General features: G+C 55.3%; 1 protein-coding gene across 15 annotated transcripts in view; it reads right to left on the bottom strand.

Annotated features, from left to right (window-relative positions):
- Nucleotides 1–21340, bottom strand: part of EPB41L1 (erythrocyte membrane protein band 4.1 like 1) — a 158346-nt gene that overhangs the window by 39176 nt on the left and 97830 nt on the right. For 14 of the 15 annotated variants that reach the window (XM_044986123.1, XM_044986130.1, XM_044986128.1 and 11 more), the window contains 9 exons: nucleotides 20529–20737; nucleotides 15684–15848; nucleotides 6406–6510; nucleotides 6246–6288; nucleotides 3768–3843; nucleotides 2948–3166; nucleotides 2616–2703; nucleotides 815–967; nucleotides 95–192 (listed from right to left, as the gene is read on the bottom strand). In XM_044986123.1, the coding sequence (XP_044842058.1) occupies nucleotides 95–192; nucleotides 815–967; nucleotides 2616–2703; nucleotides 2948–3166; nucleotides 3768–3843; nucleotides 6246–6288; nucleotides 6406–6510; nucleotides 15684–15848; nucleotides 20529–20717 (1136 nt within the window). In that variant the 5' untranslated portion in view covers nucleotides 20718–20737. Of the gene's footprint in view, nucleotides 1–94; nucleotides 193–814; nucleotides 968–2615; nucleotides 2704–2947; nucleotides 3167–3767; nucleotides 3844–6245; nucleotides 6289–6405; nucleotides 6511–15683; nucleotides 15849–20528; nucleotides 20738–21032; nucleotides 21126–21340 lie in introns of all 15 variants that reach the window. The other variant, XM_044986124.1, reaches the window with a different exon arrangement.

Below are 21340 nucleotides of genomic sequence, written 5' to 3'. Positions count from 1 at the left end.
CACAAGGAGGGCAGGGACAGACAGCACACCCAGCCTCCTCTCTGCGAGCCCTGCCCTGTCCTTGGCGGTTCTTTACAGGGACCTTCCTCCTCACCTGAAGAAGGTGTGGTGCTCAATGCAGACCTTCCAGAGCCTCTTGGCAGAGCGGTGGTTGGGCAGCTTGAAGCCAATGGTGCTCTCAAACTGCTCGTACTGGAAGCACAGGAGACAGACTCGTGTTACAGCCAGGATTCTTGCTCGGGAGCTGCCTCAGCCCGCAGCCCTGAGGCTGGCGACAGCCTCCTAGCCAAGGTCCCAACAGGAGAATGACAGAGCAGGTGTCTCTATAAACCCCTCCCAGCATGCTCTGGGGCCCAGGCTGCAGTGGCTATTCTGTCAGGACTTGGCTGGCGGCAGGGCAGGGTCAGAGCTCACACGGCAGCGGGATGGCCTTTGTGGGTAATCACGTTTTCGTTGGCACTAACCGGCTTTTGGGTGGGAAGGGAATTCTCTCCCGTAAGGAAAAGAAATTTCAAAATGTTCCATTTCCTTTGGGGGGGGGGGGATAATCCCACTTTTGCTCCTTTTTTCAGACCCTTCCCCTCTTTCTGCCCCACTGGAAATAACAGATGGGGCAGTGGGTTTGGTTTGTTCCCTGCTGAAATGAATTTGGGGGCCTCCCAGCCCTTGTGCGATGCAATAACAATGGACCTTTCCAGCACACAAGCACCCTTGGGAGAGAACAGACTTCCTGACATCCGCCCGGGAGGTAAGGATGGACTCTGCCCCATGCGCCCGCACTCCCAAGAGACGGGCTCTCGTAAGAGACACCCACCTCGCCGGGGCGGATTTTGATGTAGAAGTTGCTCCTCTTGTAGGAAATCTTGAGGATCTTGGGCCAGGCAAAGCGGTTTATCCTCAGCCTGTCCCTGTAGATCAGCAGGCCGTTGGCACAGACGCCCAGCATGATGTCGATGCCTTCTGAGTCCTGATGGAAGCCAGAGGGGAGGGTTAAGGACAAGGTAGGAGGGTTAGTGTTTGGCCAGAAAATAGCCCTCCAGCTACTGCCTGGCAGTGGGGTCTAGCAGGGTGGTCAGAGCCAGCACCACGCAAGGGGCCATAGTCTGGCTGGTAATTTGTATCTGCAGCCAACTGTAAAATGCTGCAACTGCATTCCCGCCAGAGCAGGCAGTGCCACTGGGCTGCTGCCACACATCACATGGTACCCAGGTCCCTTGCTGGAGATGCCAATGGGGAGAAGCTGGTGGGAGGGGGATGTTCCCACTCAGGATGGGGCAGGAGGTTTGGAGAAACACTGTGGCTGCCGTTCACAGCTGCGAGACACCTGTGCTCTTTTGTGGGGGTTTCCCGCCCTTAAAAGGGCAATTCCATCTTCTCATGGCTTTGAGCTCCAGGGCAACCTCTGGGGTGGAGAGACAGGACCATGCCCTCAGCAGCTCAGCCAGCATAATGGGGCCCTATCTACAACTTACTGACCGGGTGAGGTTTTCAGAAGCACCTAAATCACTAAGGAGCCCCAAGGCCTTGTCTATACGAGGTGTCCACAGTCACTTTCAGGGTGGAGGTGGGATCCTGGCTCAGATGGCATCAAGCTGGCCACAATAGGGGCAGGTCTTGGGGGCCGCCCCAGGCTGGAGGTTGGGCTCCTTCGTCTTCTGGTATGCCTGCCCCAGCTCCTTCCCCTTTGAACTGGACTGAGACCCACCCACTCCATTTTATAGGCTGGTAACCACTATCAGCCATTACCAGCCTGGGTTGGATACAAACACGTTACCCTGGGTGAAAATGACCATGCTGCCCCTGGCCTGTTGTGTTCAGACGCTTCCCCGCCTCGCTCTTGGACAGGCCTAGCGGCTTGACATGGGACTGGCTTGCCAGCTGCTGCCTGTAGCGTGCGCTGCAATAAACAGCATCCCCAAACTGGCCAGCTTGCTCTGTGCTGCTGGCTCAGAGGATCAGGGCGGGCAGCGAGTGAGCGCAGGCCCTGGCGGATGGGTCACGCTTCGGGACTGACAGCGTCTCCTAGATGCACTCCAGTCCTGGATGACAGGGCAGAGAGGCCCCACGCGAGTGCACCAGGGACTCTAGTTCTGCTTGTCCCGGCTTGGATGAGACAAACGGCAAACTTCTCAGTGCCGTCACCTCCTGAGAATGGAAAACCACTGGGATCCTTGGTGCTGGGGGCACAGGGACATCATGTTGTCCAGAGACATCCGCAAGGGACAAGGGTCGGCAGGGGAGAGACAGAGAGAGGAAATGAGGGACGGAGGGATGTCCCCATTGCAATCGGGAGTGGGACTGCCACACATCTAGGCATACCTCACGCTAGCTAGATCAAAGCTAGCTCCAGTAACAACACCGGTGAAGCCTTGTCAGCACGGGCAGCAGCACAGGCTGGCTGCTCAGGTGTGTATGGAGATTCCTGGGAGGGCGGGGCTAGCTAGACCAGCGCTAGCTTGGATCTGTCTGCATCCGCTGCAATCACACCTCCTGACTGCAGCATAGATATACCCAGAGTGCGTGTGAGACAGGGAGAGAAAAGGAGCGAGGCAGAGGAGTGAGGCGCTCTGAGGAGAAGCGCAGAGAGGTCTCCCCTGACTCCAGGGGCTCAGTACCTTGGCGTGGTGCAGGTCGACTCCGTACATTGAGAGCTTCTTGGCATTCTCCAGGAAGTGGATCTCTGCTTCGCCCGGCGTCATGCCCCTGGGAAGGAGACGAGGTGCAAAGAGAGGCTGATTAGAACCACCCCACTGCTGCCAGCTGCAGCCTGCAGGCGTGGGGAGGTTCGGGGGTCTGGTCAGGGGGAATTGCTCAGGAGATGAGCACTGGGATGCTATTAGCAGAGAACCCAGGCCAGCACCGGGCTCCCTCCCAGCACCTGGCGGGGCGCTGCCGTTTGGATCCCTGCCCCCAAGGGAGGAATGGCCGAGCTGGTGGGGAGCCCAACCTGTAGGTCTTGTGCAGCTCCATGATGCGCTCCTCCAGCTCCCTGGTCTGGTTGGGTGCGAAGTGCAGCTCGCTGACGTAGTTGCCGACATGCTCCTCAGCGTCGTAGTCTCCCAGCTCGGCCTGCACAGCGTAGGAGCCCAGCAGGGCGTGCGTGACGAAGGAGCACGGCAGCCGGCCCGTGATGATGTCAGCCCGCAGCTGCAGACACAGGTAGTATCTGGGGGGGAAAGGACGGGCGGCTGGTGAGACGGGGGTGAGGACAAAGGGAAATGCCCTGGTGAGCTCTCCGGGGGGCCAGGCAGATTCTGAATGGCACAGGGGTCCACCCGTCACAGGGAGATGGTCACTGGGGTAGGGTACATGTACATGTACATGGGGCGCACAGCCAACAATTAAAGCCGACACTGTGCCCCCGTGACCAGGAGCAACCCCCCGCCCCGCACTCAGGATGAGGCCCCCGCCTAATGCCCCTGCACTCAGGCCGGACTCCCTCGCCCTCTGCCAGGGATGGACGCTCCGCCCCATACCCAGGATGGACCCCATTGCCCATGGCCTCAGACCCGGGTCAGACCCTCCCATAACACACCCAGAGGAACACAGTCACACCCTGCCCGCGCACGCACACCTCCTGCACTCCGCCACACTACACACTGGGCCAGTCCCCTCCCTGACCCACCCAACACACACAGGTGGCCAAGTCCTACACACAGGTGGCTGTTAACACACACACGGTCCCATCCATCGTGCCGCTGGCTGTCAGGGAGGGGAGGAAGAGCCCTGGGGCGGGGCAGCGTACCGAGTGCCCCATGGCCCCTCACCTTGTGATGTCCTCTGTGAGTTGGGCAGGGTCGGGTGGGTAGAATTTAACAGTGAAGGCAAAGTTCCAGGGGCCACCTAGGAAGAGGAAGAGAGAGAGGATAAGGGGGAGCATGTTCCCCATGTGCCTAGGAGACGTCCTCCCCAAGGGCACCCGCCTCCCAGCCTGGGCTCAGTGTAGGGAGCCCGTGCCTATGTCCCACCCCTTCCCAACGCCCAGGGCCCCTGGGGCAGGCAGAAGGACGAGGCAATTCCCCTGCGGTTGCTACCCAAGCACCCAGAGAGATTCACCTGCCAACTATGGGTTGCTCAGGGGATCTGCAGACTGTGCTTCCTGCAAACCCTACCACCGTCTGTCCAGCTGAGAGCATCACTGGCCCAGATGAGACCTGCCCATCCTCCGCCATGCAGGGACGCCACCTCTTCCTGTAGCCACAGCAACAAGCCCCGCATTTCCCAGCAACGTTCCCTGAGGTCCGCCATTGGTGAGGGCCCCCCCACACCCCGCAACGTCTCTGCAAGCCACTGCCCGGCCCAGCTAATCAGCCTGCTGGCCTGCTTTGCCACCCCCGACTCTCAGCCAGTCCAGGATCTCCTGCTCCTCCTCCAGCTGACCAGCCCCCACCCTGCTTTGTCAGCCCGGGAACCTACTCCCGACCAGCCCGGGTTCTCCTAATGGCCCAGTGGGGCAGAACCGGAGCCCCCTCTGGGTGTCACGTCGATCCAGCCCCTCCCCACCCATTCTCCAAGGGAGCAGGGACTGTCACAAGGACGTCCGTTGGCAGCTGGGTGGATCCTAAGGCACCTGCGTTGGATGCTGGGCAGGGTCACTGCTGTGGATAAGGATGGGGATCCCCACCAGCTAGGAAGGCTCTGCAGCTCCCCATCCCACTGTGGGTAATTCTAATGACTCGTGGGCATTTTATGGTAGCTGGGAATCCCGCCGCCAAGGAGCCCCAGGGCCTGCACACTTCAGCAGCAGAAGGCAGCCACACACCCTCAGCAAAGGGAGCAGACATCACCCCCTTCATTCACTGCACCCCCTCCCAAGCCAAGGGGCATCGCCCCGACACAGCCGCAAGAGATGTGGACACGAGGTCTGATTCTCCATCTCACAACGGTTTCACGTCAGGACCACCCAGTGACTTCGGGGAGCGGCTCCTGACTGACAGTGGTGTGAGTGAGGGGAGAACGGGGCTCGCCGAGCTCCACAGAGATGCCCCCAGCTGCAGGACGAAGGAGCAGCAAAACCATCCAGCCAGTTGCCATAGGAAAGGTCCTCCACAGGAACGGTGGCACGTGTGGTCCATCGGCTACCGGAGCCCTGCTCTGGATGCCAGTCTGCCCCTTCTGCCAGTGGTGCACACAGCACCAGCCATGCATTCCCCAGCTGTCCCTGACCGGATGCCAGTGGCCCAGTTTTCAGAGGAGTTGAGCAGCATCTGCAGCTCACATCCGCCTCCAGAACTCCAGGCGCTTGGCATCTCTGCGAATCAGGCTCTTATTCCACCTTTCCCCTTGCTTCTCTTGCCCCCCCATGGGCTGCACCAAGGGGACGGCGTTCCCACCGGGGTAAGCAGAATGGGGAGGTAACAACTCAGAGCAGCAGCTGGGTTTACAATGGCGCCAGTGGCACCAGGGAGCCGGGCCCATGCTCAGAAGGGGCCCCGACCTGCTCCGCTTGGTGGCTTCCTCCTGCCCACCACTTGCTTGTCTCATCCTGCAGGGTTCTCTGCATTTGTGGGGGGATCCGGGGGGGGGGGGGCTCTGGCCATAGGGAGTCAGGGGGAGGGTGTTGCAGAGGTGCTGAATTTCTGATTTCCCCATGGGTGCTTGACCCAAGCTCTGTCCCAATCCCCATCCCCACTTCACCCTTTCCCCCAAGGCCCTGCCACCCACCTCTTCCTGCCCCCACTCCACCCCTGCCTCTTCCTGCCCCATTCCACACCCTGCCCAGAGTGCCCCCACCTCTTCCTGCCCCTTCTCCTCCCCTCCCCCACAGCGCCTCCTGCCCACTGCTGAACAGCTGATCAGTGGCAGGCGGGAGGCGCTGGGGACGGAAGGGGAGGATCTGATCAGCGGGGCTGAGCACACACTTTTTTTTTTTCTGTGGGTGCTCCAGCCCTGGAGCACCCACGGAGTCGGAACCTATGGGGTTTTGGGTGGAGGGGGGCTGTGTGGCGTGGCACAGGCCAACCCCCAAGGGGAAGGGGCATGTTGGCAGCACAGGGCTGGGCGGGCCACTGTGCGTCTGGCAACTGCCAGTTTGTAAATAGTGCCCTCACACTGGGCTGCGCCTGCCATGCCCCATTGCCCCTAGCTGGCCCCTTGCTCTGGGGACGGACCTCCCTGCGCCATGCTCCATTGCCCCTATGGGGGCCCACAAATATGTTTGGGGCCAGGCCCACATATTGTTAATCCGGCCCTGGGCCTACCACATGGGGGGATGGCACCCCCAGCACACACACTGGGCGACTTACTGCGGATCTGCTTTTTTATTTCCTTGGAAGGGTCCAGCCAGTTCTGAAACAACAAGAAATAGCACAACCAGGGGTCACGGCTGCGGCCTGGAGGGCGGGGTGGGGCTGGGGAGAGGGGCATCAAACCGGCCCAGCCAAGGGTTGGGTGCCCCAGCCTTACCTTCTGGCTGTCGGAGTCGCAGAACGTCAGGCCGAAGTAATCCTTCTCCAGGAGGTTGAGGTGCTCACACACCATGTCGAAGAGCACCTGGCCCCGGGCATGTTTCTGCAGGAGACACAGCCGGGCAGGGGAGTTGGAGCCAGGTTCCCCCCCCGCCCCTTTCCCAGGCCAGTCATGCTGCAGCTGCCCATCAGAACACAGGCAAAAGCAGGACCCGGGGGACGCAGGAAGTGTCTGCCCCTTGCTTTCCCCTCCCAGCGACCAAGCGTAATCACAGCCCGTGCCTGCCTGGGCTCGGCCCTGGGAGTGCCCCTGTGGGCACGAGTGTCACCCCAAAGGGGACAGGGAGGGCTGGGGAGAAGGGGAAGGCAATGGCTCCATCGAGGGTGTGGCTGTGGGCATGCTCCCCCTGGCCCAGAAGGACAATGTGCCTTCCAGACTGTCCCCTGGGATATCCTGAGTCAGTATCCAACTCCCTGCACCCGCTCTCCGCTCTTCCTGGGCTTTGGCTTTCCTGGGGACCCTGAAACAATAACAGCACAAAACTCAGCCTAAGCTCCCTCCCTGCACTCAGCCTCCCCTAGGGTTTCCCTCCAGGACATTCCTGTCCCAGCTCCCTAATCCCCTATCCCCAGAGAGCCGGCACCATCTCCTATATATTCATGGGACAGATTCATTCGATGAACTGATCCTGCAACAACCAGTTTTGGCAGCTTGGTGCAGAGTTTTCACACCGGTAAGTAGGGCGGGCGCACAGAAGAGCCCTAGCACCACATTACAGGGCAGTGTATGTGTTTACCACTCTAATGTGGGATGTAGCCAGGATCTGGGTGATGGAGACCTACCCAGCTGCTGGCACACCTCCCACTTTAAAGCAACACAGGTGCAGAGTAGCTGCTATACTGGATCTGAGCAGTGGTCCAGCAAGCCCAGGAGCCTGTCTTTGCCCAGTACCAGATACCTGAGAGAAATGTGCAGGAAACATCACAGTGGGCAATTCTGCAATAGCCTGCCTGCAGGGGTAGTTCCTTCCTGACCCAGACAGTTAGCGGCTGGTTAATGCCTTGAAGCAGGAAGGTTTATACCGCTTATATTCCTATATTTATCCTGTCTAATGTAATAGTGGGTGTTCTCATTATTCAGTTAAATGTTCCATCCTCATCTGAATCCTACCAAGCATTTGGCCTCTTGCTATCTTGTGGCAGAGAGTTCCACAGGCTAATTATGTGGCTAGAAGAATAATTTCTGTTGATCAGCTTTACATGAGTCATCCTCCAATTTCACTGAGTGGTTCTTTGTCCCTGTAATATGAGACTGGATAATTGGGGCACCTGATCTCCCTTCTCTAGACCGTCCATTCTTTTATATACCTTTATCATGTACCCCCTTTTTTACCTTGATTCTAAATTAAAGTCCCAATCTTTTCCATCTCTCCTGATAAAGAAATCTTTTTATGCCTCTAATAGGTTCAGTCTCCCATCTCTGGAGCCCTTCTGTTTCTTCCTATAACTTTTTTGATATAGGAGTACTGCAGAGCAGAATTTGTTCAGGAAAGGGTATTGGATTTATGTGTTTGATCCCTGCTTGCTTTTAAGGGATATAAGTATTGTCTAGAATGCACAACTAAGGCAAAAATATACATACAGGGGGGAGGAGGGGAAGGGAGGGAAGGATGAAAAGGGGAGAGAAAGAAACCATAAATACAGCACAAGCCCCCTTTTAATAAGGCAATTTCTTTTTTCCCCAAAGGGCTTTTCTCTGAGCAGAGGTTCCTCGCTAGCCAAAATTACCATTTGCACAGCACAAAAGATTGCAACAATCTAGGACTTTAACTTGACTCCACTGTGAATGGAATTTCGTAAGAGCAGAGTTCACCACCGACAGCTTCTGCTATAAACAAAACAGTAGCGGAAACAAAGGGCAGCAGTAAGATACCAGGAGACTACAGTTTCCTAAGCTACATACAGGAGTAGTATTCTGATAAAGAAACAGCAAGACATGGCTTATGTATCTGGTATGATGCAGATATTTGTGGGCACACGCTTGTGTCTGTTGTTGGGTAAATATTAATCAGAGTCACCCGGGAAGGGTGACGGAATCCATGTGCTGTGTCAGGGCTCAGAAAAGCTCATCTCGCCTGCTTTGAGAGATTATTTCAGTTGCTATAATGATCCATTCTATTTATTGCTTTGTGAGAATCTGTATTTCTGCAGTAAATAAAAACGCAGTTATTAAAAATGACAGTTAAAGCATGGGGCTGCTGGAGCGTTGAGATCAATGGAACAAAGCGGACTCGGATTCCTTCACCCACTCAGTCCCAGCCACAGGCTTTAATATTCTCATTCATCTATGGAAAACTCAAGGCCATGGTTCTGACATTAATTTATGCAATAGAGACCTCTGAGACCCATGACCTAAACACAAACTGATGTCTTCTCTGTCTGCTGAGCTTCTAGACCACCAGCACCAGGGTTCAAAATATTCAGTCACAGCCTCCCAGATGAGCGTGGGGCACTGAGGATACAATTTCTGCAGAATCTCAGTTTTTATACATTTCCAGCCCTCATGGCTCTTAGACAATCTTCCAGACACAGAGAGTAACGCAATTAAGTGCCATCTTCCTGAGTCTGCAGACAGGCAGCTCCAGTGCCTCTGCTGCTGCTCAGAGCCTTGTGGAGCAGCAGCTGAATGACATTAACAAGAAGGGTCAATTTCATGACTGCTGTCCCAAACAGGTGAAGAGCAAGGAGGGCAGCAAAAAACCACCACAATTTATGTTGCTCGGGACAGCTCCAAACAGCAGCAGATGCTGTTTTGATCTCATTTAAAATGAAAAAAAAAAATCACTGTACAGATTTGGCAATTTTCCCCCTCGCCTTTTTTTCTTATTATCCCCTTTTTCCACAGGAGGGGGACATGGAGGGGATGGGGGACAAAAATAAAAACATTTGAAAATTTGTCATTTCAGTTCAAATCAAAATGATGATTTTTTCCCCCCAATTGACATTTTTCATTTTGTTTCATAAACTTCAGTGACAAATTTTCATTTCTTTCAAAAGGGCCTGGAGCAGAGCAGGGGTTGAGCACCCTCCAGCATCTAAGAAAGATGGCGCCTATGGCTTTGTCCCAGGAGTGAAAGTAACTTAAAGGACTTACCGGTATGCCGGAGTCCTGGGCGGGGGCGTGGCCTCAACCAGAAGAGGCGGGGTCTTTCAATATTTAAAGGCTCTGGGGCTCCGGCTGTGGCTGGGAGCCCCAAGGCCTTTAAATCACCCCAGAGCTACCAGCTGCAGAGGCGGCTGGGAGCCCTGGGGCTCAGGGGCAAATTAAAGGGCCCAGGGCTCTGGCTGCCATGGAGCTCCGGCCCCTTTAAATCACCTGGGGAGCCCTGCCGCCACCCCACGGAGGCTGGAGCCCTGGGCCCTTTAAATCACCACCGTGGAAGTCGGTCCAGTCCGGCACGGCGTACCGGCTTACTTTCACCTCTGCTTTGTCCACACCTTCTTCCCTGCGATCGGCTAATCCCACTCTGCAGCAGTGATACTCAGTCCTCAATGGTTCAGGAGCCAAATTAGTGGTCAACATTACCCAAAGAGCCACAGTAGTGAGAATTCATTGTTTCATTTACTATTTTGACATATCTATTGTGGCAAGGCACCTTCTCAGTCTCCCCAGCCTCTGCTGCTTTTAGCCCTGGTGAGACTGGCTTGGGTAATATGGTTCCCCTTGGGACACAGGGGAAGTCTGCTCCCCGTATCTCCACCAGTCCTGTTTAGAGTATTTTTACTCCCTTGCGGAAGAGAGCACTGCCTCTCCTCCTGGTGAGGCTCGCTGTCTTGCTGCTCCAACACTCCTGGCAGCAGGGCTCCTTTCTCTCTGCTCTGCCCCCTCCTTCCTCCCAGGGAAGGGCTTAAAAAAGGTCTCAGGCAGCCCTAAGTTGGAATCAGCTGATCCTAATTAACCTCAGGTAGCTCCCCCTCAGCTGATTCTAAGTGCTACCTTGGTAACCCTTTCTCAGCTGAACCTGATTGACCTGTAGTTGCCTCCCAGTTGATAAGGAGGAGGGCCTTTTAACCCTCTGGGACTCATTCCTACCCCTCCCTTGCAGCTGTCTGTCCTGAGTTTATCACACTATCTACAGTATTATCCTTACAACAAAATGACTGACCAAGTATTCTCCAATTGGTTAATAACATAGTAAACGCATCCTGACTAGTTAATAACTTAGATTGGCTAATAATGAAATCACACTGTTTTAATTTCATGTGCTGCAAAGAGCTGCAGGGGACATGTTAAAGAGCCGCTTGCATCTCGTGAGTCTCAGTCTGAGTATCACTGCTCTGCCTGCTGCAAGAACTCCCTCACTCTCTAGTGAGGCCAGCCGCTATCCCAGTGACACAGGCTCACTCTCTCTCTCTCTCTCTCACACACACACGCCTACGCTTCATTTTTGCCATGACACACAAATAGCAGGCAGCCCCCATGCAGAAATGCATGAGTCAGACTTGCCTTCTCGCTCCATTCTTGTGCGTGCGTATGTGTGGATGTGCGCACTTGGGGATTCGTCTGTGTCTACGTGCATGTGTATTTCCGTTATTGACCCAGACAGCTCACAGCGCCCTCGGTACCTTACTGAGCTAAGAGGCAGAAATGGCTTCTGGCAAGGGAGAGCTCTGCTCTGAAGGTGGGAAATCAGAGGATGGGGGATGAGACACGGAGCTATGTCACTGGCTTGTTCCCAAACCTGCGTGCTCATATCTGTGCATGCAGGTGTGCAAATATGTCCGTTGGCATGCCTGTCTGTACACTCATGTCTCTGAAAGTGTGGGTCTGTGTGTGTCTATATGTGCCTACGTACACACGTCTCTCTGGTTGCACCTGCACATGTGTCTGCCTGTCTCTGGGTGTAGGAGTGTGAACCTGCACATGTGAAAACATGTGTCTCTATGTGTGTCCGTAAATGGGGGTGGAGGGAACAGTGATTAGACAAGGAGCCTGGGGAGGGAGGCTGGGACTAGGAGTCAGTGAGGATGGGAAATGTGGGTGGGGAGGGTGTGTGACTGGAGGCAAGGGGGAAGGACAGAGACATATCCCATGAGGCACTGGGAAGAGGGAAACTGAAGCTGGCTGGGCAAGGAGATTGGGGCTGGGATGAGAATCCTGAGGTGTGGGGAATAAGACTGGCTAGGTGAGGAGAATGTGACTGGGACAAGGAGCCAGGGATAGAGAAGAGACAAGACTGAGACAGGGACAGGTTGGAGGGGATGGGGCAGAAGAGGTCAAGCTTGGAGGGGTAGGGGAACGGCCAAAAGAGTATGTGCCCACCAGAGCACGTTTCCCACCAGGGCCTGGAATGGAACCCAAGATTCCTGAGTCTCCCCATTCCTCTGCTCTCAGCAAATACGAGAGAAACCCACTGGCAAAGTGTGTCTCTCATCCCCCTCTAATGCTGGCCCACATACAGGATAACAACCTACCACTGCTGTCACTTACTCAAGTGGCTAAGGTCTCTGTGATGGATCTAAAGGTTCTATCCCTGCTGATGGACCCATGTGGGTGTCAATTTGATACCATATGAAGGAATTTCTGTTTTTTTTCAGTTTGCCTTTTGCAAAACCTAGGAAATCTACATCCAAAAAAACTATGTTCAAGGAATATTCCTAAGGTTGCAAAGTCAAGTGCTCAGAAGTTAGGAAATGGCAGAATTAAGGTGGCCTGTGACATTGTGAGCATGTACTGTGATAGTCCTCAGTTACACAATCACATATCTTGGCCACAGGATCCCTGCTCCATTCCATGGACCTGAATCAAGGTTATTAGTGAAGGAGACTGTCTGTAGGACCCATTTCATTTGCTGCAGAAGTTGGAAGGCATGTAGTGAACAAGACAGGAGATTGTAGGAAGTGAAAGGATGGTCTCATAATTAAGGCAGTTGAATGCTTCCCTGGAGAACTGGATTCTATTACTGCCTCAGCCACAGAGTTCCCAGGTGATGCTGGCCAAGACACTTAAACCAAACTTTTCACGGGTGAGCACTAATTGCGTGTTCTTCGTTTTCTGGATGCCCAATTGAGAGCCTGCAGTCTGATCTGCAGCAGTGCTGAGCATTCACAACTGTCACTGGAGTTGATGAGAGCTGTGCTCTGAACACATGAAGTGCTTTATAAGAGAAAGTTCCTTATCTTACAATAACTGGCTACTATGACAGAGAACACCTTAGTGAAGACCCTGCGGGTGGGAGCAATGCTGAAAGGGAGCACTCTGTACTGAAAGTGGATAGAGTGGACTATGAATCTGAGAAAGTGTTGATGAGCAGGGTGAACGTCTACGTGAAAGTAGACGTCCTTCATGTCAAGAGCTGTAAACCACAGGTCTTTTTCCAGGAGTAGAATTACAGAAGCCAACGTGACTTTACAAAACTTGGAGTTTGTGCACAAAGCGGTTGAGATGGAGAGGGCGAGAATGGGTCTCCAACCGCCTTTCTTTTTGGGGACTAGGAAATAGGTTGAGTAAACACCCCTCCGTTGGCACTGAAGAGAACCCACTCTCTCGCTCCTCGCTGCAAGAGAGATTCTGCTTCTTGTTTGAAAATGTTCTCATGAGAGCGGCCCCCAAGGGAGGGTGGGCGAGGGGGTTTTGGAGAAGGTAGGGATGCAAACTCTATCATACAGCCGGAATGGATAATGCAGAGCACCCATCCATCCATTGTTATGGTACTCCAGGTGTTAATAAAGAGTGCTAGACAACCACCACAGGGTGTGTAGTAGTCAGGAGGTGTTGGACTCAGTGGTTTGCGGTTCTCAAGCTCCCATCAAAAATAACATTTAGCCAAGGGCTGGGAACACACTGCAGAGGTGTGGGGAAGGGGATCTTTTGAGCTCTCTGCCTCTTGTGGGATGGCTTATAAAGTCTCTCGTACAAGAACTGTTGAGCCATCCGTCTAGGCTTGTATTATCGCTGCTGGAATTTTCTCTTTGGGGCAGGTGTATATTCCCAGGAAGTGGATGGTGGCCCTGGAGTCCTTTAAAGTGCATAAGGACTCATCCATCTTTGGAGTGAACAGATGAATCTCAAAGGACAGGTCCTCACTGGGGTTGTGAATCTCCCAGGGAAACCCCAAAGCATGGAGCCACGAGTCCCTGCAGATCATGATGACAGTAGCCATTGCCCTGCAAGTTGTATCAGCTGTTGTTAGGGCACACATGTGGACCAACGGACTCTGCTTTCAAAACACTCCATCTCCAGGTACACGAAGCACATACATCCCCACAGTGGAATACAGCTAGGGACCAGCTCTAGAAGAAGAATGCTAAATATGCTGAAAAATCAGGTCCCAGGTGTCTCAAATTGGACACCCAAATTGAGTGGATACCTTTGACTTTAATCTCTTTATGCCTCAGTTTCCCATCCATAAAACGGGGATAATCCCCCCTCATCTTAAAGGGGAGTTGTGAAGATACATTCATTAATGTTTGTGAAGCACTCAGCAGCATAAAAAAGCCCATGTGGAAACAATTCTGGCTTCTGAGCAGGGTTGGAACAGCAGCGGTCAGTGAGGTCTGTGGCCACACACTGAAGAACGAGGAGAAAACAAAACATGGAAGAGCTGCTCACTAAGGCTACCTCTGCACTTTGGGCTCATCAAACTAGCATGAGCCTAAACAGCAGTGTAGCCGCAGTAGCACAGGTAACGGCAGTGGAGGCATGGCTGCCGTGCTGAGTACATAGCCACGTATAAACCTGCCTAAAACTGGAGGGTAAGCCATGCCTTGGCTGCTGCTACCGGTGCTACTGTAGGTACTGTGGTTTATTCTCCCACTAGCTCAACTCCGTGTACATGCACAGGGAATCACACCCCTAGCTTGTAGTGCAGACGGTAGCCTAAGTGAGTATCATCCATTCTGTGCACTGGGTGAGGCAGGGGTCCTGTGGATGTGATCACGTCATTCAAGACTGTATCAGAATTCATCTGCGTGAAGGAGACAAATTAAGGCTGCACAGATAACCTTAATTCTGGCATTTCCTAACTTCTGAATGTTTGACTCTGCAACCTTACTAATGTTCCTTTACTGTAGCTTTGTGTGTGTGTGTGAGCACATATAGGCATGTCTGTCTACCAATGTGAATGGCTGTGAGCACGTGCACCTGCCTGTCACGCGTTTCTCTTTCCCTCCTTCTCTCCTTAGTCCAGTCTGTCTCCATTTTATACCAACCCTGACAGCCACAGGAGCGCCATTAATTTGTGCAGTGTTGTGAGAGGAAGGAGGCCACTTTACTGGCCCTGCTGCAGCTCAGCAGTCACCTCCTTCCCAGACCACGAAGGCTGCCATGCTGCAGTGCAAGGCCTGGCCCTGTTACACAGCCTGAGGAGTGGCCCAAGCCAGGGCCCGTCTATACCTCTCGCCCTGAGAACTGCTGCCATGTTGGAGGTGCAGGGCCCTGGATTCAGCCAGCTGCTGGCCGAAAGCAGGGAGCAGCCTCCCCGTCCTGCGCAGCCTCTGATCTCTCACGGAGCTACGGGGTGGGGATGGCCACACCTGATTCCCGCTGGGCTGCCAGACCCATTTCTCTGGTCCAAAGCAGGTTGGCCTCCCGCTATAAAACCAAGGGAGTCGCAGATTACAAAGCCAAGAAGACCTGCTGGGATCGTCTAGCCCAGGGGTGGCCAAACTTACTGACCCGCCAAGGTGCATCCAATGATCTTCAGAAGTTTGAGAGCCGAGGCACACCTGTTGGGATTCAGCCCCTTGGGAGGCACCTGCCAGGGCTTGGGGTTTCAGCCCTGCTCCTGCTGAAGCCCCGAGCCCCAACAGGCACACCCTGTAGGGCTGAAGCCCTGAGACCCACCTCCCCACTGGGCAGAAGCCCCTACCTCACCACCCTACTGCAAGGCAGAGGTCCTGAGCTGCCCCCACCCAGTCTGGTAGGTAGAGAATGGGGGAGGGGTGTGGGGGCGTCCAAGAGCCGCACTTTAACTGTAAAAGAGCCGCATGTGGCTCCCAAGGTCTAGCCTGAGCTCCTGTGTGACGTAGGCCCTAGGACTTCCCTGAATTAAATCGTGTGAACTAGTGCATCTCTTTGAGAAAAGTGTCCAATCTTCGTTTAAAACTTGCCAGTGCCAGAGAATCCCCCACAGCCCCAGGTAAGCTGGTCCAGTGGTTGGTTATCCACTGTTAAGGGTGAGAAAGGGGACGATGGCCAAGCAGAGCCAGGCAGGGAGGTGAGATGGGGTGACAGACAGACACATGGGGTTATGGTGACGCACCCCAGTCACTCACCTCCACTTCACACTCATACTCGGAGGCGTCGAGTAGGGTCACCCTGCAGGTGGCGCTCTTGAGCTTCTTGGCAATTTTCTGGGGGGATTTCTGGGTCTTGCTGGGCGTGGTTTTCTCAGACAGACCGTCTGTTTCGCTGTAGTCCTTCTCCTCCAAATCCATGCCCTGGAGGATGAGAAACATGTGTTACCCTCCTGCATCCGCATGGGGGTCCGGCTGGTGTACCCTGCACTGCCACCAGGGAGCCGTGGGGTTTGGGAGCTATCTCAGGATGAGGCATGCTGGGCTAGTGGGGAATAGAAGGGGTGGGAGCCTCATTGTCCTCAAACTGGCTGATACAAAGAGACCCCTCTGGCTTTGGCCTGCACTGAGGGGCATGGGGGGGATCCCTGTGGGGAGAGAGAGGAGGGTGGGAAAACCAGGCAAAGGTTGAAGGAATCCCTCCCTCCTGGCCCCTCAGTGAAATGGGAGCTGGTGGGAGAGACCGCAAGTGACCCCTCCCTCCCTGCACAGGAGGGGATGGCAGCACCATGGGAGTCCCTGCTTCCTTCACAGTGCTGGGCTGCGGCTCTCACTGGCACATTCCAGAGAAGAGGCATTTTCAAAGCCCAGCCTATTCACCACCACAGTTTGTGCACCTCCCACTCCCGTGCATGGCCCGGCCCTCTTTCACCAGACTGCCAGTCGCTGAACTCTCTGCAGTGTATCACCACCTAGCTCCAGGCCCGGGGCCTATGCTGACTGGAGGGCTGTAAAGAGGCAGGCGCTGAGCGCCATCCAGCTCTGCAGACCACCTGCCCTCACAGGAGACGGGCTAGCCAGAGCATGGCATGATAGTGCCAGCAGGTGCCAGCCCAGCTTCATCCTGCCTGTGCTCTGGGCCTGGGGGACTGGAAGCGCAGCCTCTGAAGGATGAATCTGGCTGGCATCTCCTGAGATCAGGGGTTGAGGTCTGCCATGGAGGGACCCTCAGTGCACAGCCTGCTCCCTGGATTTTCCAAGAGATTTCCCATGTCTTCCTGCATGCCATGGAGCATCAGAAATCAGGGTGGGGCTGCAGGCAGAAAACGAAGGTGGAGATCTGGGCCAGCCGGACGTCTTTCCCATACACCAGTGTTGATCAGAGTAACCCCATGGAGTTCAGCAGGGTCACTGTGCATTGACACAGGTGTAGCTGAGATCAGAATGCAGCCCTCAGCCCACTGGCACTCGACACACAATAATGCCTGCCGGCAAATCAGTGCTTCCTGGGGCTTGGGTCACAGCTGCCTGACACTCCCCCAAAGTAATGCACTGAGTGGCCCACAGACCCCTCTGCTGAAACGATAAGATCTGTCTGCCCCACAGCAGCTGCAAAGACACAACCCTCATGCTGCTGGACTCTGGGTACCAAGCTCAGGCTCAGCGGCCCGGCACACCCAGAACTCCCTACAAGGGCAGTATGGAGGAACGGGTTCTCCGGGCAGCTGCACAGCAGGTGACCCTGGGAGGTGAATGATGCAGTGGCATCGTGAGCTCCCATTTCTCCTCCCCAGATGGGGATTCAGGCCCCAATCAAGTCCTTGCTGCCCACATCACGAGACAAGGGAGGGAGCCAGACCAGTGCTCTCTGCTGACTGGACTTCAAGCCCTGCTCTAGGGCAGGTTTCAAATGGAAGCAGGCTTGGTGGGTTTCTCAGACTACTCTCTCCTTGTCCACATGGGCCAGGGAGCTTTCCTCTCACCGGTCTGGGCAAGGCAGACTGATAGGGCAGGGGTGGGGGCGCTTTTATCACCGCTGCCCATGCTGTGCCCATGCGGCTAAGGGGGTCAGGCACCCTTTTCAAGCACGACTCTCACACCACCCCAAGAAGCAACTTTTTCCTCCCCTGTGTTTTCCTCCTCCTCTTGGCCTTAAGCAGCTTCCAAGGCCTGGCCAACCAACCCAGGGCAAGCAGTGAGAGCCTCGCCATGTGGCCACAGAAAGTGAGGACTCTCATGGAGATGGTAAGGGACCACATAAGCTCTGACGGCCCTTGCACCAGCTGCCTCTGCACACCAGTGACCAACGGCTCTTTGCAATCACCTGCATTAGATGTTTTCTGAGCCAACAGTCAAACCCTTTTGCTGCTTATCTCTGTCATTCTAGCACAGAGAGGCTCTTGGTCACAAGTCTGGGGTAGGCTGGGGTGGGCCCAGGATGACACCAGTGTGACTGAAAGCAGAACGTGGCCTGTGGCCAATCACAGGAGATAAGATTGTGGGGACTGATTCTCCTATGGGGTTAAATGGCTTTTTCTTGGCAACTGGTGCCTAGCATGCACCGTGCATCCCCTCCACCTGCTGCAATTAGCAGCTATGTTGGGTTTGCTTCAATTATTTATCGGCTTGGAAATACTGCTGGCAATTTTCCCCTGGGCAGGATATGGACTGTCCCTTTCCACTGCAGCAGGAAAGGCCCTACCTCCTCTGGCAACACAACTGCCCTGGCCATGATAACTCTGACTCATCGGCCCGGTTAGATGTTGCCTTTGAGAAGCCAAGACTCCCCATCCTAGGTCATAGATTCCAAGTCCTCTTCTCAGGTCATCACAGTTCCCCCTGGTCCTTTCCCCCAAGAAGCGACCCAGGGTATGTCTATACTGCAATGCAAAGTGGGACTGCAGCTTGGGCAGAGATACCCCCACTAGCTTTACCCACACCAGCACAGCTCAGCCTAGCAGAGCAGATGCTGTGGCACAGGCTTCGGCAACACGAATAAGTCCCTAGGGTTCTGGGAGGGCTTGTATAGCAGTTCCGGGCACCGGTAGTATGAAATCTCGCTCCTATCTCTTTGTGCATTGGCTGAGGCATGGGGCTTTCTTTCTGGCCCCTTTGGGAGTTATTTTCCAGAGGCAATGGAAAGGAGCACGGTCTGGGGACTAGAGAAGGGATGGCAGCTCAACCTGCTGAGTTACAGTTAGTGGAGCTCTCTGTTGGCAGGTTAACAAGCATGGAAGGACACTATACAGCACTTTTGGATGCAAGGCAAAGAGGAATCCTGCAGCCAAATGAAACTGCGAGATTATTTCAGTCTCTGATGAGCCAGGCTCCATTCTTCCATCCTGTGTCTTTGTCTGGCAGACAAACAGGGTCAGAAAAATGACCCGGGGAAATGACACCTGTGAGCTGATTCTCCATCACAGGCTTCCTCACTGAGTTGTCTCGCTCTGCGAGTAGGGACATGATGGTATTGCCGGCAGTTCAGCCATGTGTGATAGAAACAGAGCTCTGCCCTGCCTGCTTCAGTCACCAGCCTGGCACTGCTGATCCTGGCTTAGGGAGTTGGCTGGGAGCAGGGCTGGTGGTAGGAGAGGTGGGATCGCATGGAGCGCCCTCCTCCACAGCTGAACAGGCTTCACCAAGGGGTCTGAGAAATTCTTCTCAGTAAACCTCTCCCAGAGAAGCCCTCGTCTGTGTGCGTGAGAAGAATGGGCTTGTCTGAGGAGACACAGGGTCAGCTCCCATTTCTGGCGCCGCTCCGCTCCGGCAGCTCAGAGCAGCAGGAGGGAATCCCCCAAGGACAGAGTGAGATAGCTGCTCCACCGCACTCCCTCCTTTCCAGCTAGTAGAGAGGTGTCTGGGGCAGGGCTGGAGAACACAGGACTTCTACAGCGGCACAGGTTAGAGCAGCCCTTCGGCAGCTTTGAGCTCTGCCAGGGATTGCATCAGTTCATCGAGGCACGTGGCTACTTGCCTCCCTCAGCCCCTGACCCTGCGGCTGGGTACGGGGACCTTGGCAGCTGCTCAGCAGCACTCTGTTTCCTGCACTGTCATGTTCCTTTGGGCTCCCAGCACTGCTCCTCACTCTCTGCCTGGGGCTCCCAAAGCCACGACCCAGCGCTGGGCAAGACCAGGCCCTGTGGGGGGTCTCTCCTGTTCTGCCCAGAGGGTGGATGGAGAGAGCTCTGCTACTCTAGTGAGGAAGAGCAAGCTGAGTTTGTAAAGTGATGCTGATTGTGCAGAGTCCTGTAGCACTAGCCCCTTGTGGGGTGGGCTGGGGTGGCCTAGGGTGGGTCCCCCACCCACCCACTCAACAGGCCCCACCCACTCCAGCCTGGAGCTATCCCGTTCTAGAGCTTGGAGAGCCAAAGCAAAGGCAGCTGCTCTGGGCAGAGGCACAGACCAACTTGGCACACATCAGCTTCTGCACCACTCTCCAAACCCCTCTGCAGGGCAGATAAGCAAGAGGGTGTGTGGGCCATACATGCAGGGGGACCCAGCACCATCAGCCTGCCCTGATGTGTGGGTGTCTCCTAGACATGCACTTCCTGGAGTGGGTCTGAGCCCTGGCACAATATGGCAGACAGCAGGCAGAGGCTGCTGAGTGGAAATCCTGGGGGCCAGTTCCAGGCTGCGTGGTATCTGTGTGTGCAATGGCTGGATGGCTCCACTGGGCACTGCCCAATGGCAAATGGGGCAGCTGGCTTGTGTGAAGTTAATAATACCGCTGCTCACATCCTCAGTGTCATCCTCGTGGCTCAGGTGCGGACAGGCTCGGGGAGCCAGTGCCCAGTGGGTCTATCACATTCTGCAAGGGAACTGCCTTTATTGGCAAGAGGGAAGGGGCCAGATGATGCCAGCCATGGAGACCAAAGGCCTCCACAGAACAGGTGCAGCGTGGGCAGGCTTTTCCCTGCCTGCCCTGAGAGCTCCCTCTAGTGGGGAGCTCAGACTCCACCTCCATCCCCTCCCTCTGCTGAGAGTGGCCACCGACAGGGTGGGCACCTGCCCGCTGAGACCAGGCAGCGTCCCACCCAATACCGAGCACTCAGGCCCATGGGTCCGAGCACCTCACTGGCACTCCCCGGCCCGCCACCCACTCACCGGCTCCGCACTTCTGGAGTCGGCCTGGGCTCTGGGCTTCTCGTTGCTCTCAGCTTCCCGGTTGTTGGCCGTCGAGCCAGGGCCAGTGGTCACCGTGGTTGGGCTGGTTGCCGCTGCCTCCAGCTGCTGCTGCGGGGGCTCCTCCTGGGCATTCTTCACCTCTGAGTCTGGGCCCGTCTCTGTCGTCATGGTGACTAATTATTCTGCAGCTGCATAGGTAAGGAGACGGAGGAGAGAGAGAGGGAATTAAATGCCATCCTGGCCTTTGAAGCAATCTCCCCAGAGTCTGTGGGGAGGCACACGCCCGGCAGCGTTCCAGGCGCTGATGACTGCTTGGTAACAGCCACGCCAGGGACTTCCAAACTCGATGACACTTTGCAAGCTGACTGAGCCTGCTGTCCGGGCACCCCAACAGCAGCCCCGCAAGCCCCCATCCCAACAGGCCCTGCCAGGCTCAGCCTCTCCATGGAGCTGCGCCCCACGGTTGGGAAATCACAGCCATACCCTTGATCGGTTACCAGCCCACGGTGCGGCCAGAGGATCACGCTCAGCAGTGCACTCCCTCCTTCCTTTAGCAGCTGCTCCTGGAGGTCAGTTCTGCAGGGAAGGACGGGGGACAGGGGGAGACCCTCAGCCAGCATGCAAAGTGCAAGGGTGGGGTGCATCTGACCAGTGCAGGGCCCTGCTGACTTGTTAGTCACTTGGAATAGGAAGAACCTGAGCTGGAAGGGACTCTGGGACCAGCCCCTGGGCACGGGGAGAACCTGCGCTGGGTTCCTGTGCCCTCCCGCAACGGGCTCTGGGACCAGCCC

The sequence above is a fragment of the Mauremys mutica genome, chromosome 13 (genome assembly GCF_020497125.1).
Source record: "Mauremys mutica isolate MM-2020 ecotype Southern chromosome 13, ASM2049712v1, whole genome shotgun sequence".
NCBI classification, from domain to species: Eukaryota; Metazoa; Chordata; order Testudines; family Geoemydidae; genus Mauremys; species Mauremys mutica.
This window is presented reverse-complemented; position numbering and strand designations above follow the sequence as displayed.